Source organism: Meriones unguiculatus, chromosome 5 (genome assembly GCF_030254825.1).
Source record: "Meriones unguiculatus strain TT.TT164.6M chromosome 5, Bangor_MerUng_6.1, whole genome shotgun sequence".
NCBI lineage: Eukaryota > Metazoa > Chordata > Mammalia > Rodentia > Muridae > Meriones > Meriones unguiculatus.
This window is the reverse complement of record NC_083353.1, coordinates 7637115-7652438: the sequence shown is the minus strand read 5'-3', so window position 1 is coordinate 7652438 and position 15324 is coordinate 7637115. Positions and strand designations below refer to the sequence as shown.

Here is a 15324-nt window from a genome sequence, read left to right as displayed (position 1 = left end):
AAAGGAAGTCATTGTTACCACCGAGAAGTTTTGCTCGCCCCAACCCTTCCTTCATCCATGGTAAGAATGTGGTACAGTTAGAGGAGGCTGACTCACACATTTTGGAAACAGCCTGTAGGTTTTAGGTAAGATGCCTATGAATTCTAAATCAATTTCAAGTTAGAATACCCGGGGAATAACAAAGATCGAACAACATTCCCATTCCGTTTTTAACTGTTCCGTTAAGAGAAGCAACCTACTACGGTTAATGAAAGAATTTTAAATATTAAGGAATATAGGTTGGCCAACATAATAAGTGATTGAAAACCTACAAGTGATTAGTTACAGTGTATTCCTTTTAAAATTTCACAGTAACGTCAGTACTCGCCAGAAAGTTCTGAATTAAGCCTTCATTTACAAGGGAGCAGCTGTTAGGGAACAGTGGCTCTTGTTCTTTACTGCAGCTTAGGCAGCCACACATTTTAATTGTTTTTAGCCTCTGAAAATAAAATGTTAAACATTGGTTAATGCGTTATGTAATTTTCATTGCTTGCAAACAAATAACCATCAATAATAAAGTACTGGTTGGTATAGGTCATTGACATAATGCAAAGTTGCTTCATTAATACACAATACATTTAGTTAACATCACGATCCATGAAATGAGTTAATGTATAACTCATTGAACTAATAAAATTAAATCAGTAGATTAGTCAGTATACCTCGGTCAGCTGTGCGCATGCCTAATCCTCCAAAGTCTAGAGCACCTACCAAAAAAAGGCAGCAGTGCTGCAAATGAAAGGTGTTAAAAACTCACGGTGTGGACATGCTTGACTATCTGAGCCTTCCTAGATGACCTCAGATTTGATTTTATGACTCTGAAGCCTTTTGCAATACTACAGTGATGCTCCAAGTGACCTGTTTGTTGGTGAAAGCTGTTGCTGAAAATGGTCTGTAACCAGAGGGAAAGGGACTGGAGTCATATCCCACTGCTGTACAGAAGGTGGCAGCAGCTGACAGGTCGGGGCGTTTGGTGTTCTCTTCCCACTACTTTTCACAGATTAATATTCAATCACAAAATAAAGCATTATGTAAGAAAATGGACGAATTACAAACTTGGCTAAGTAACGCATCATCCATTCTTAATGAAGTTTTATAACTGTCATATTTTAAGAATATTTTTCCATTTTAGATTTTTTTTATTTTATACTATTTTAAAAGTGAGCCATTTTTGTTTTAATATGCCTTTAAGTTGAAGTGGCAACGTGACATGCTTTAATGTTTGAATGCATGACCTACTCTTTTTACTCTTAATTTATGATTTTATTTTCTTAGTCCAAAAATAAACTTTACCATCTCATTAAATGGGCATAAAAAAAATCCATCAGCATTCTTCCTGCTCCTGTCTGAACAGTATTAAGAGTGAATTCTGTCTCTCAGACTTACTATGGAGTGAAATCTGCCTTCAGTAGAGAAAAGCTGCTGGGTTTTGTTTATGTGTTTTGTTTTTGGCACCATCCATCTATATTTTTGTGTAATTTTAGCACATGTATGAAATAAAGTGAACAGTTTTATTAATGTTTGTGAAGTTTTTGTAAACATTATGTTGAACTGTTATTCTTTTCAATAGTTTCAACAACCTGCTGAATGTTGCACATAAAATTAGATAAGACTGAGTTCCAATTTCCGTAACAAATTCCCTCAATTTATTACTAAATTCAAATGTAATCATTACAGAAAACACGACAATGGTCTGGAGAGACTGTTTAGCAGCAGAAAAAGGCACGTGCGGCACTTGTAGAGTTCCCAAGTTTGGTTCTCAGCACTCATGTTGGGGTCTCATACGCACCTGTAACTGCCCCCAGAGGATCCGATGCCTCTGCCTTCCCCAGGCTCCTTCAGTCACATGCACATACCCACACACAGACACACAGACATATACATAAGTAAAAATAAATTCTTTTAAAAATCTTATAGAGTCCCTATATAGTCTGAGTTCAAGTGTGTATACTTATAAATATGTGTATATGTGTAAGTATGTACACATAAACTCTCAGAGAAACTGTCCACTTAAGGGAGAATAAAATATCTCATTGCCTCCACAGTATTGCAATTAGTCCTCAATTACATTCTCCACCACCAACTTGGGCACCCATTGCTTTCCTCAGGATCCTCTCTTCCTGCCACTAGCTAGTTATTTTCTGTCAAAAGCTTATTTTATACCCCGAAGAGCTGAAACGATACCATCATTCCCAGCAGCTTCTAAGCAACCCAGTTTTTTTTTCTACTGTGAATTCTGTTCTATTTCCTTTTCTACTCCCCACGCCCATCTCCACTGTGGAACAAAACCCCCATGAACACAGAGCTGGGCAATTATGAATCTTGCTGTCTTTTACAGCTTAGGTCGGTTCGTGTGCTGGAGGACAAATGACCACACAGATGAGCCCATCCATGTCTGGATCTTGGAGGTGTGCTGTGGTTCTTGGCTGCTGCTGACTGCACCCTCTTATGCCCTTACAGGGCTAGAGAATGGTCCAAGCATGAGAAGTCTCCTTCCTACTGTCTCCCGCCCTAGAATATTCCACCAGCAAGAGCACATTCAGGAGGTCCTCTTTTATGGGATTCCTACGTGGAGTTTAGGATAACAGGGTTTCCTTGTCACTGATGCAAAGTAACTCTGGCCACTTGCAATGTCTGTCCTCTTTATAATGAAATTGACCTTCCAAATGGCTTGTAGGTGAGGCATTCCTTTTATGTGGTAGAGTTCCAGCCCTCTTCAACATGGTTGTTATATTCGTTAAAGATTATTATACTAAGCTCTGCCAATATTTTAGATTTCCAGTAACAGGAATACCCACCATACAGTTTATCTTCCTGTCAAAGCCTTCTAAGAGAAAAAAAAAAGCAATATATACTATTATGGCATCCCTTCAATGTACATACATATGTACTGCATACACGTAGTACATATAGGCACACACACACACACACACACACACACGTGCGCGCTTACACTAAGTGCACACTCTATGTGTATCATCCAGGTGCTTACATCAAACTCATTCAGGGCTGCAGCCAGCTCGCCGATGCCTGTGTGGCCTTTGGCTTCGTCAGTAGGCGAGGTGGCCTGAGCAGCACTGGAGATTCCAGCTATGGCCTCCTGGACTTGTTTGAATACATAATCTCGGTTGGCTCTTGTAGCAGCCACATCGGGGTGGCGGAGGAAGGCTTGGGAGGCCGTGTACAGCATGGTGGCATTCTTCTTCAGGGCTCCACGGGCAGCGGCCATCTCATCCCTACAGTGAGGGTCCTTCAGCTCCTGTGGATGGTACAGAATATACATAAGGCTTTCGTGTAAGTGTTTGCAGGGAGATTTAGAGCTTCAGGCTCATGGACACATTGGAACTTTAGAAACACTCCTTTCTCCATTGTGCTATTTGTAGCTGCCAGAGTTATAAAAAAACTGTTCTTTCCTTTTGGAAATGTCTAAGTCAGTGGTTGATGTCCAGTTTACACTATCACGTGAGAGAGTCCAATTTACCTGGCTTACCTTTGTAAAACTAATTTTCTAAGCAGCCCACCCAGGTGCCTTCTTCCACAAGACCCCATACCTGATCATCAGTGTCCATCAGACATTACCATAGTAACCTTGTATCATCAGTGCTCATCAGACACTACTACGGTGGCCTTGAAAGGATGGTGCTCTCCCACATAGGACTGCTAATGTCAGCTGTGGGCCCTGTCTATCTTGATCTACTGCTGACTCTAATCATCAGCACAGGATCTGCAAGCATTGCTGTGAGAACGCAAACCCCAGGACACTACCAAGGTACATGGATTGTAGGCATCACAGGGTTTGTTCTCAGCAGATGGAAAACCTGAAAGCAGTCACCCAGGACCCTGCTTGCTTCTGTTTACTTACAGATAGATACAAACAAGGGAAACCGATTATAGCTTCACATATCAGCTTCACTTTGCTATCACTTGCAGAAGCTTTTTTTTTTTTTAAATTTAATTGTCTCTAATGGCAAGTCAATCATCAGCTTTAAAGATTTACTTCTATTAGGATGTATAGTGTGTGTGTGTGTGTTAGGTCGGTTCGTGTGCTGGAGGACAAATGACCACACAGATGAGCCCATCCATGTCTGGATCTTGGAGGTGTGCTGTGGTTCTTGGCTGCTGCTGACTGCACCCTCTTATGCCCTTACAGGGCTAGAGAATGGTCCAAGACCCCATACCTTTTTTTAGGTGTGTGTGTGTGTGTGTGTGTGTGTGTGTGTGTGTGTGAAGTATGTTGGCACTTTTGAACTGAACTCAGGTCCTCTGGAAGAGTAACAAATGCTCTTAACTACAAGGCTGTTTCACAATCCCCACCAAACATCAAATTTAAAGACTAGAAAATAATAGTCCAACAGTGATCTGTTTTTCTCAAAGTAAAACCCTTGGGGGGTCACTTTTCTTTCAGCCTTTAAGAGCACACCTGAAGAGAAAGTCCTCATCGTTCCTGGAAATGCTGAAGAAGTTGCTGTTTGCTGACAGCCAGGTAGGTTTGTCAACTGAGTATGTATTGGTGAACAGGCTTTCAACTGTCAGACATCAGTAAGTGCTATTTTGATGCACTGGGGTTCTCTTTGCATTTCCTCATTTTGTAGGTAACACATAGATAGTCTTCAATAAGTAACATGTTTCTTTTATTCATTATGGGCTAAAATGATTCTAAGAAAACATCGTGTCATCAATACTAGTTCATACTAGTTGATGATGAATAACAACAAACTCAACCATGCATTCTCTTTTGTTCAAGCATGATTAGATATATGCCAGAAAACATGGTCCCTAAAAGGGACTATTTGAGCCTTCAGGGTAGAAAATATATGTAAAAAGTATTGCAGTGAAGTCTCTGTGATTAGCGACAATCTGAGCCTTTTCACAATGGTTTGAGCCTTAGAATTAGCAAAATATAGTATATAATGTAATATAATCATACAATATAATTTAATATAATAATATAGTATAATATAATATAATATAATATAATATTATCACAATATAACTTGTTGAAAAATCAGAGTGAAAATGTTTCTTCACAAAGGTATTTGAGACTTTTTTTATTTATAAAACTGGAAATCATCTAATGTAGAACTATGTGTTATTTATATATGTATGTAGTTCTATGTAATGCATTTACATATTTAATTATGTATATATATAATAAAATATATTGAAAATATTAGGGTGAAAATGTTTAATCACAAAGTTATTTAGGACAGTTTCCATTATTTAAAAAAAGTGGAAATTGTCAAATGTTGATTTAGGAAACATTGATTAACTATTGCAAAAGTCATTTTGCATATCAATTCTGTGGTAAATAAGTTGTTTCTTTTTTTAGGCTATTTATTTATGCATTTATGCCTTTATACATTTTATGTATGAATTTTCTATCTGCATACACACCTGCACACCAGAAGAGGGCACCATTATACAAGGCTATGAGCCACCATGTGTTTCCTGGGAGTTGAACTCAGGACTCTGGGGGAGCAGCCGGCGCTCTTAACTGCTGAGCCCCCTCTCCAGCCTTTTATGCTGTTTCTTAAAAGCAGTAACCATGAGGTAAATGTTGACTGAGCGCTTGCCTAGAATGTGAGGTCTGTGTTTGGTTACGACCAAGGGCAGAAGAGGAAACCAGATACTGCAATGCACATATTAGCAATCATAGGGTTGGAGTGACCATGTCAAAATGAGGAGGAAAAGGCCATATGCTGAAAAGCTAACAACATACTTTATGTGGGCTTTATTTCTTATTGCTAAATGTTACAGAAGTTCAAATTAGCAGGTAATTAAGAATAAAGTATTTTTTTCAGAGAAACCTTGTCTTGGGGCGGGGAAGTATTTTTGAGACAAACCTGAGCTGTATCTATTAGATTTCTCATAGGAATGTCCATATCATCAGCTCTTCACTAACAGCCTCTGTTTCAGTCTCCAGCCTGACACTTCCCTCCTACTTGATACTTCAGCGTGGATGTCTTAAGCATCTCAAATCTGCCTGTAAATATCACATATTGATTTTGAACCCTAATTAAGCCCCTTTCCATCTTCCTCATGTCAATCAAACTACCGCCTTCTACTCATTTGCTTAGACGAGAGCATTGAAGGAAACTCATTGCTGTCAATCATGTACTTCTCACCTCTGAAACAGAGACAGCTCTTCAAAATATATTTATCCCTATATGTTTCATCCACCTTTGTTGCTTTCACTACAGGGGACTGCCACTCCCTCCTATCAAGCCCACTTACACCCTCCTACTGTCTGCTTCTCTGTAGCTCTTCGTCATTTTCAGAAAAATATTTAGAATGATGCTAAAATGGAAGAGATGCTAAAATAGACATTGATACTGGACTTTGAGCACCATACTTACAATAAGATAAAAACACCCTTTAATAAGATCAGGCACCATGGCCTGTGAATTTCTATCTAAGTTCCCTTTCCCCTGACTTCCCCTTGGTCCTCTGATATCCAAACCCTGAATTCAGTTGTTTCACTGAAAAGCATCTAGCCACCCTGCCTCCCCTCAACAAACACAAACATACACATTTGCAATCAATTGCACAGTGGGTTAACACTGGACAGACAGAAAACAACAGAGACTTATAAGGTAAAATTAAAGATAATTACATAAGCTAAACTCCTGTGTGAGTGCCTGCTACAAACTGGACGCATGTAATTCCAGCATCACTTCACCAAGCACAGAGCAGATACTCAAATGCTATTGGGGGGATGGAATGTGGAAAAGACACTGTGGTGTTGCTCCAAATGTGAGGAATTCTGGGACCGGCTGAAACAACTTGTGAAGATGATATTAACTAATGCTCCCACAGACAGAGGTGTTTCTTTGGTTTTGTTTTGTTTATGAATAAAATGATTTTCTTTGGGAACACAATTCCAAAGGCACTCCACCAACAGCAAAAACTGAGGGCTCTGTCTCCCAACAGAGGGATGTGTGGGAGAGCCTTGGTCATCCATTTCCATAGCTGTGGCTACTTCTCACCTCTGTCCTTCCTTCCCTCTTCTTTCTGTCCTCCACTTTTTCTTCCTGCCCATGCATCCTTCCTTTTTTACAAAAGTTTTGCTGCGTGTGTGGTGTCTCCTGGGTGTGCATCTTCTGACATACACAGAATTAAGATATTTGGCATCCAGAGAGTGCAGCACACCCAGTCTGCTTTCTTTCCATTTGACCTGGAACTCCTCATCACTGGACAAAAGGTCCATGTGTGGTGGGACTGGAAGTGGTGGTCTGTGATCTATTCATAGGCAGCAGGCAGAGAGTACCTGGGACCCAATGGGGAGGCACCAATGGCCAGAGCAGGACACAGAATTTTTGATGTTAGGTTTTCAGAGCATTTAATCACAAGCATATGCAACCTGTCCACAGTTCAAGCCTTCTGAGCCACAGTGACTTAGACTTGCCTATTCCCCAGCAACATTTCCAGACTTTCCCACCTGTTGTCGTCTTGCTGCTACGTAGTTCAGTTTCACCATCTCTTTCCCAAACTCTTTAAAGCGGTTTGCAAGATCTTGTTCATTTGTAGCATTTTTGACAGCTTCCAGGGCCTCCTCAACCTGAAATAAAAAGAAAAACACATATCAGTTAGAATATAGTATCTAAACATTAAACATGCTATACACGGTAGCTTGTAAAGGAAATGTGAAAACACATTCACATTGAAACAGTAGGTGAAAGCAGACCTAATAATCACCAAGACTTACAGAACAGGACCCTGAGAGATGAGTTGGGAGTAAATACTACATACTGTTCTTATAGAGAACCTGAGTGTTGCTCCCTGTACACACACACACACACACACACACACACACACACACACACACACACGCCATCTCCCAACCACCTATAATTCCTGATTTGGGAGGCCTGCCATCTCTGATAGCCACCAGTACCTGAATTTACATGCACATACCCACCTATACATATAAATACAATATAATTGTTTTAAAAGATTAACAGACTATTTTATGTGAATGAAACTAGAGGCTGAACTCCTAAAGCACACAAACAAATCCTCTCTGTTATAGTCTATTGAATTATGACGGTTGTAAGAAATATACACTTCCAATATAAAGCAGAAACTCCAAGGACACACACCACACGTACACATGGAAAAAAAAAAGAATAGAATTTTAAAACAAATTCTCTCCCAGGTTGCAGAAATTCCTGTGCTGCTGAAAAATTCAGAAAGACAGAACTTCCAACCACTCTAGTCAAGACCTCTAAATCAAGGCATCATGCTGAAGTTACACATTTCAACACTGCCGTGTAAACAGGAGACAGTGCACATCTGGAAGCAAGCGAAATTCAAATTCTGTTGCCACATGCAGGTGGCATCAGAGTGGAAAAGTCAGAATGACAGCATCCATGCTAATGTAAAATGATGTGTGTGCTTCCAGATTCCAACAACCTCCTTCAGTGGGGGTTTCCTTAGTTCCATTGGACCTGAACTATCAATTTCAGTACAACTATTATTTGTGAGTGTGTGTGTGTGTGAGTGTGTGTGTGTGTGTGTGTGTGAAGTATTTGGAGGCACTAAAGTCTCCACACCTATCAAACAATCTGAACTTTAATGTGATATGAAAACTTCCACAACTGGTAACAGTTTTCACATAGTCCCTGTGGACTCAATTAAAATAAAGTGCTGAGAACAAGTGACTAGTGGTTGCCTGGTCCTAGACAGACCATCTCTGTTACATCCCTAAGGGGCAGAGAACTCTGCAGGACATGGGGGAGGCAGAATGTAAGACCTGGAAGATTGACAGGAGAGCTGATAAGTAACGCTACCTTCTAAGCATAACATGACTCACAGCATCTACAGATTCTGCACAAAGTCAGGTGTGCTAAGGTTTCTCATGAATGAAGGAAGGGACTCATGAGGTTTGTCTTCTCCCTGACTGGCAGTCAATGGCTATTGAAAGGGAGAAGATATGTTCTCCAGTTTCAAAGCACTTGTAAATTACAGTCTCAGACAAATATTCTCCCTCAACATGTTCATGCAAACTTGAAACTCAGTGAGTCAGGCATATGCATTAAAAATGACATCATGACAGTAAAAGGGGGGCAATTAGGAAGAAGTGTTCACTGTCAAAGAGACAAGAGAAGGTAATGAAGGTGAACATGATAAAATATAGTGTGTATACTTTATATGTAATACTAAAAGTTATAAATAAATATGGAAAAACTTAAGAGAAAGATACTATAATGAAAAAAAATCTGCAAGGTCATTGTCTTGTGTCATATTTGTGGAAATAAGCTTATCAATGGAAACAGCTAATTAAGAACACATCTATGAGTGAATAAGTCACAGAACAGAATCATTTTTGCAAAGTCAAAAGTTTTTAAACTTGAAGGGAGTCTGGTTTATTATGTATGAACTGACACTATCCAGCTACGTACATGTTCTTGCAAAAGTGATTTCATTCTTCGTTACAGATGAGTAAAATTATATTTTGTGTAATACTGCATTTACTTTATCTGTCCATCTGCTGATGGACACACAGACTGGTTCCATGTCTTGCAAACAGTACCCTGTATGCATGGATATGTGTCTCTGTAGACATTGATGTAGAGTCTAGTGATTATAGGCACAGGGAACAATTCAGATATAAAAAGATAAAGACATTATGTTTTCCCTAATATTCAGGGCTTAGGTTTGAATTCATAATCATATATATAAACATATGTGCATATATGTACAAATTCATATGACATGAAAGTTAAAAGGAGACCATGAGAAGAGGAAAGAGGTCAAAAGGGACATGGGAAAATAAATAAGAAAGAATAATGAGATATTTGTATATATGTACATAATGTATTATATATATATGTATGTATATGAGATTAACAAATAGAAAGGGTTGGAAAACATAGAAGGTCCAGCAATACAGTGGCAGAATTAGTACAAAGAATAATGACACACCGTATGATTGAGTCCTAATGAAACACATTATTTTGTATACAAAGTCAAAAATAATTGTTAAAAATGTGAAAAGAGCCAGATACACAAGTCCTGGCAAATGAAGGCTCCTGAGAGAGGCTCAGGGATTTTGAGAGACTGATGCGAAATGGAGGAAACATAGAACAGAATGCTGTTGGGCTATAGGAATATTTTACAGTCAAGTCACAACATTTATAAACAGGCTCTGGTTTGATAATCCCGAGATACAAATGAGTACAAAGATAGACAGGAAAAGTAAGGTGTGTTCCAGTTCTGGACTATGGAATCTCAGTTGTGCTTGAGCTTGACACGCTCACACAGGTGACCGAAACACACTGCTTATCAAATGTCACTGGGTAAGGAAACAACATAGAGCGCATAAGCCGGTGATAACAGATATTAGCAAGCCTGTCATCCCAGATGTGTGATGGAGGCTTTCAGTTCACATAAAAGGCAACCTCATTCAGTAAGGAAAACTTGGCAGGGAGAGAACCAGTTGTCAATAATAATGAATGCATGCCAGAAGGACTTCAATCTGGACTCTACAAAAATAAAATAAAATTTCACTTTTATCTATGGCAATTCTGCATAATTGCCTTTCTAATTATAAACATGTAAAATGATAATTAACCTCATCAGAGTCACTCTTTTTCCACTCTGCCCAGGCCATAATAACACCAAAGGAAAAGAATGAAATACAGAAGAATGGACGTTGCTGTGTAGGGTTTTCTTAGGCCTTCAAACCAAATTACATTTTATTGCACGGAATGGCCTGTTTTACATACTGGCATGGCTAATGAGCAGCTCATGCCTCAGATCTATAAAATAATGAGTCAGCAACGCCACTCCCTTTTAATAGATTTATAATCATTTAAACTTTGCCATCAACAGCACCATGGAGTGAACTCTCTTGGCAGCCAAGATGTCCCTGCTGCTTATGTAAGACGTAAATCTTTTCTTGGGACATTAAAATCTAGTTTCAGGGATAAAAAAGAATAATTATCACAGAGGGTGTTAAATCCAAAAATGTTTTTCTAATACTACTATACCCCAGGATTCCTACCAGCTCTTAGTTAGCCCAATTTAGAAAATTTATTTCATTGTGTTCTACATAATTTTTCTTCTTATTGGTTTTCTCTGAAGAATCCAGATGCCCTTTAGGACTTACAATAATTGTGAAACTTGTAATTCAATAAAGAAAGGAAAAATGGTTTTTGAGGACAAAATACTAAACCATTAATCATGTGGTCTGTTCATATACAGATAGATTTAGTCATATTTGTTTTGAACCTTCATAGAATCCAAAATTTTACCCAGTCAAGGTTTCATGGAAAAGGCCAGCTTAAACATATATCATGTTCTGTAGGAATGCAAGAAATGGGGCCAAAGTCAGATCTGTGGGTATGTCAGTCAATGTCACTGAAATATTTACTGGTCCTTGGGGTCCAGGGATACCAGCTAAGTAAAGGGCAATTCTTATACAGTGGAAGGGTTAGAAAAGCTATCTAAATACCTGCCTAGGGTGTTCGGGAAATCATATGAAAGAAGGGGGAGTAAGACCTGAAGAGGATAGGAGCCCAAAAAGGACCAAATATATCTGGGCACAGGGGTGTTTTCTGAGGCTGATTCTCCAGCCAACAACTGTACACGAATATAACCTAGAACCTCTGCTCAGACATAGTCCATGGCAGCTCAGTATCCAAGTGGGTACCCTAGTAAAGCGAACAGGGATTGTCTCTGACACGAACTCAGTGGCTGGCTCTTTTACCTGCCCCCCAAGGGAGGAGCAGCCTTGCTAGGCCACAGAGGAGGACATTGCAGCCAGTCCTGATAAGACCTGATATGCTAGGGTCAGATGGAAGGGGAGGAGGACCTCCCCTATCAGTGGACTTAGAGAGGGACAAGGAAGAAATGAGGGATGGAGGGTGGGACTGAAAGGGAATGAGGGAGGGGGCTACAGCTGGGATACAAAGTAAATAAACTGTAATTAAAATAAAAATTTAATTAAAACAAAACAGAAAACAACAATAAAATAGAAACAAAACCAACCAACAAAAACCAAAACCAAAATGAAAACAAAAACCAAAAAAATACTTGCCTAGGATCAGATTTGTTTGGGTTTGAAACCATAGTTTAAGGAAAGAGTACACGTATCCAGGGATTTGTAGCTGAGGGGACCAGGAGGTAGAGAAGAAGCTGCAGAGAGCACACAGGCTTCTTGGGGCTTCCCATTGCCAGAGAAACCTTTGTAGGGGGTAAATTGGGAAGGGAATGGATTGGATTGAAGACAAGCATCTGTCACTCCTCCTAATCAAAGGCCCCTCATCACCTGGGGCATCATAGACATCCATTTCTCTCCCACAGCACAGGATAAAGTAAGAGCATCTAAGGCAGGTATCCCTTTTCCCTCACGGTTGTAATCTGTGCAGAGATGATTGAAAATATTGAACTTTTTAGAAAGGGCATTAAAATCTGCTCAGTAATTGTTGTGCTTAGAAGTTATTATCAGAGTTTACCACCTAGAATTTTTCAAGGTCTTCTCTGTGGTTTTATATCGATCAAGTGTTGTTATTCAGTCACATGATCTGCAATGGAGTTGTAGGACTAAAAAACATTGAGAAATTATGCATTGCCCAGGGCACATTCAAAGAAGCACAGAGAACATTAAGTTACACTGTGTTCTAGTTTGGTTTTTATTATGGTGATAAAGCGCTCTCTAAAACCCACCAGGGGAAGAAAAGGTTAATTTTATCTTGCATGATTACAGTCCATCATCATGGGAAACTAAGGGAGGAACTCAAGGCAGAAGCTTGAAACAGAGACCAGAGAGCTACACTGCTTGCTGGCTTGCTTCCAAGGTCACAGTCAGCTGGCTTTCTCACACGGCCCAGGTCTATCTGCATAGGACTGGTACTTCTCTGGGTGAGCTAGGCCTTCCAACATTAATTATCAATCATGAAAATGCCCACAGACAGGTCCATAGTTCAATCTGACAGAACCAATTATTCACTCAAGGTTCCCCTTTTGGGATGTATCAAGTTGACAGCCAATATTAACCATCACTTCATGTGTCATCAATGTTACCAAACAACAGGGTATCCGAATTCCATCTGACCCTCAGTAGTCCCTAAGAAATTACAGCTTTCTTAAGAAACTGACCAAGTGTTACTATGTTATAATTTTTTTTTTGAGGACTCCTTAGGAGCCACCTACACTGCTATGTGTGAGGCAACAGAATAAAAAGGGAAGAAAAAGAAGTATCTAAGAACTTCATTTTAGAGAAACTAGATTGGAACTAGAGAAAAGGTACTTGTTTCTCTGGAATGCACGAATCTGGATGAATTTCTGTAGAAGATTATCACTTTATGCAAACAACTTGACAATATAATCTGATTACACTAAATCAGAGCCTCGGGGAAATCATTGCCCTTCTTCACCATCATTGATTAAAACGTGGGATTTTCTTTAAAATCCTGAAGTTCCACATATCAACATTGCACAGTGACAATGTCAGTTAACTTTGTGACATTCCAAGGGTCTGGCTACGAAATCAGTTCTCCAGAAACTTGAGCCACAGAAGGGATTATTATCACACAGTACTCTCAATAGCATCTGACGAACAAGGGATTAACTTTGCTGGGCACAGCCATTTCTCATGTGAGTGCTAACTGAGCTTGGGAACTATGTCACCCACTGACCTCCTGAATATGGGGCAGAAGCAGTAGCAATGCAGTGGCACCAACACCTTTCTGCAGCCCTGTGGATCTTTAACACCACACAGGAGGAGAAGGGTGCTCTAGAAAAGCACACTCTGGTATTTGCATGAGAGAACAGACGGCTTACTATGGACAACTAAAATACCTGTATTTAAAGCCAAGGGTCTAAGGGTCTCCTCAGTAGCCACATACACTCCTGTATGTGAGGCAGCAAAATGGAAAAAAAGAAAAGTGTTGCTTAACCTCTCAGAGTCTCTACAACTTTACTAATTTTTAGAGGCTTGCCTGGCATTTGCTCAAAAATCACTCAATTTTCCAATAATTACATATTGCGGTAAAAAGCAGAAGACGATATTTTAGGAAAATAAATGGACTGTCTTTCTTATACTTAGTGAGCTATTGATGGAGAGACATGAACAGGAGTTTCTGATGAGAGGCTAATTCCCTCTGTGTTCCCGTAAGTTACTAGGACAGGGGAGGACACCAACACATTTGGCACGTGGCCTAAAAGTAGTGAGTAATGTTGCAGTAAAGTGGCCATTAGCAGGTGGCACACAGGAGCTTTGGGCATTCCTCAGCTCTGAAACAACAGAGAAGTGGGATCACTTCTTCACTCTGATGAGGAAAACGCCTGTGTGGCTCCAGTGGGATCTGTCCTCCAAGAGCTCCTGTCTTAGAACATCTGCTCCCTAGGTAACAATGATGTTTTGGAAGGTGGTGGAACCCCTAGGAGGTGGGACCTCCTTGGAGGAAGTGGTCCCTAGGGAGTGGGCATGAGGTTTTATAGCCTATCCCAAGTTCTTATCGGCCCCACATTTCCTGTTCTAAGAAGCCCAGGCCAACGGACACAAGGACAGCTGCACACACTTGTTACCTTGGAGTCAACTGCAGCGATACCTTGCCCTCTGTGACAAACTGTAAACCCTCAAACTGTGAGACAAAAAGCCCTTCCTTCCTCAAGTGGCTGCTTGTCAGTGACTGACAAGTGGCTGCTTGTCAGTCAGTTATTTGGTCATATTGCCAAAACTGCAAGAAATAAAGAACCTGGTGGTCTTTTTCTCACCTGTGTTGTATTACTGTGTGCTAAAGAGACTTTTTTATTTGGGAGGGAAAAAAAGAAGTGAAAAGGATGCTGATTAGTAAATTCTAACCTGCTGTGTCATCGCATGTAAATGCTTGTGTCCTGTTGTGTGTGTGTTTTCTGTTTTCTATTGTTTGAGAATTCCTCTCATGCATACAATGCACTTTGTCAAGTCTGCCTACCTTTCTCCTCTTTTCCAATCTCTGTATTGTCCCCTCAACACTATTTTTTTTTCTGGTTATGTGGACTCTTTCTTAAAACCCAGAGTCCAATTAGGTGTAGTCCATGGATGTAGGACAATGTGCTGGACAGCTGCATTCCTGAAGAAAACCAATACACTCTCTCCTCTGACAACATTCACCTGCAAAATCTCCGCAGCAGGCGGTGGGACTTTATGCACACAGCCCCCATGCTGAGCTTTCCACTAGTTTTAATCTTGTGCGTGCACTTTTGTCTTTAAGTATATTTTTTTGAGTCTTTGGGAATCCCATTCATATTTAAAAATGATTTTATCATAGCTGCTCCTCACTCCTTCCTCTACCTCTT

General features: G+C 40.0%; 1 protein-coding gene across 2 annotated transcripts in view; it reads right to left on the bottom strand.

Moving 5' to 3' along the window:
• Ctnna2 (catenin alpha 2) overlaps positions 1–15324 on the bottom strand; it is a 1157068-nt gene that overhangs the window by 801163 nt on the left and 340581 nt on the right. For both annotated transcript variants that reach the window (XM_060383518.1, XM_060383519.1), the window contains exons 5-6: positions 7478–7597; positions 3032–3298 (exon numbers count right to left, since the gene is read on the bottom strand). In XM_060383518.1, coding sequence (XP_060239501.1) covers positions 3032–3298; positions 7478–7597 — 387 coding nt within the window. The remainder of the gene's footprint in view (positions 1–3031; positions 3299–7477; positions 7598–15324) is intronic.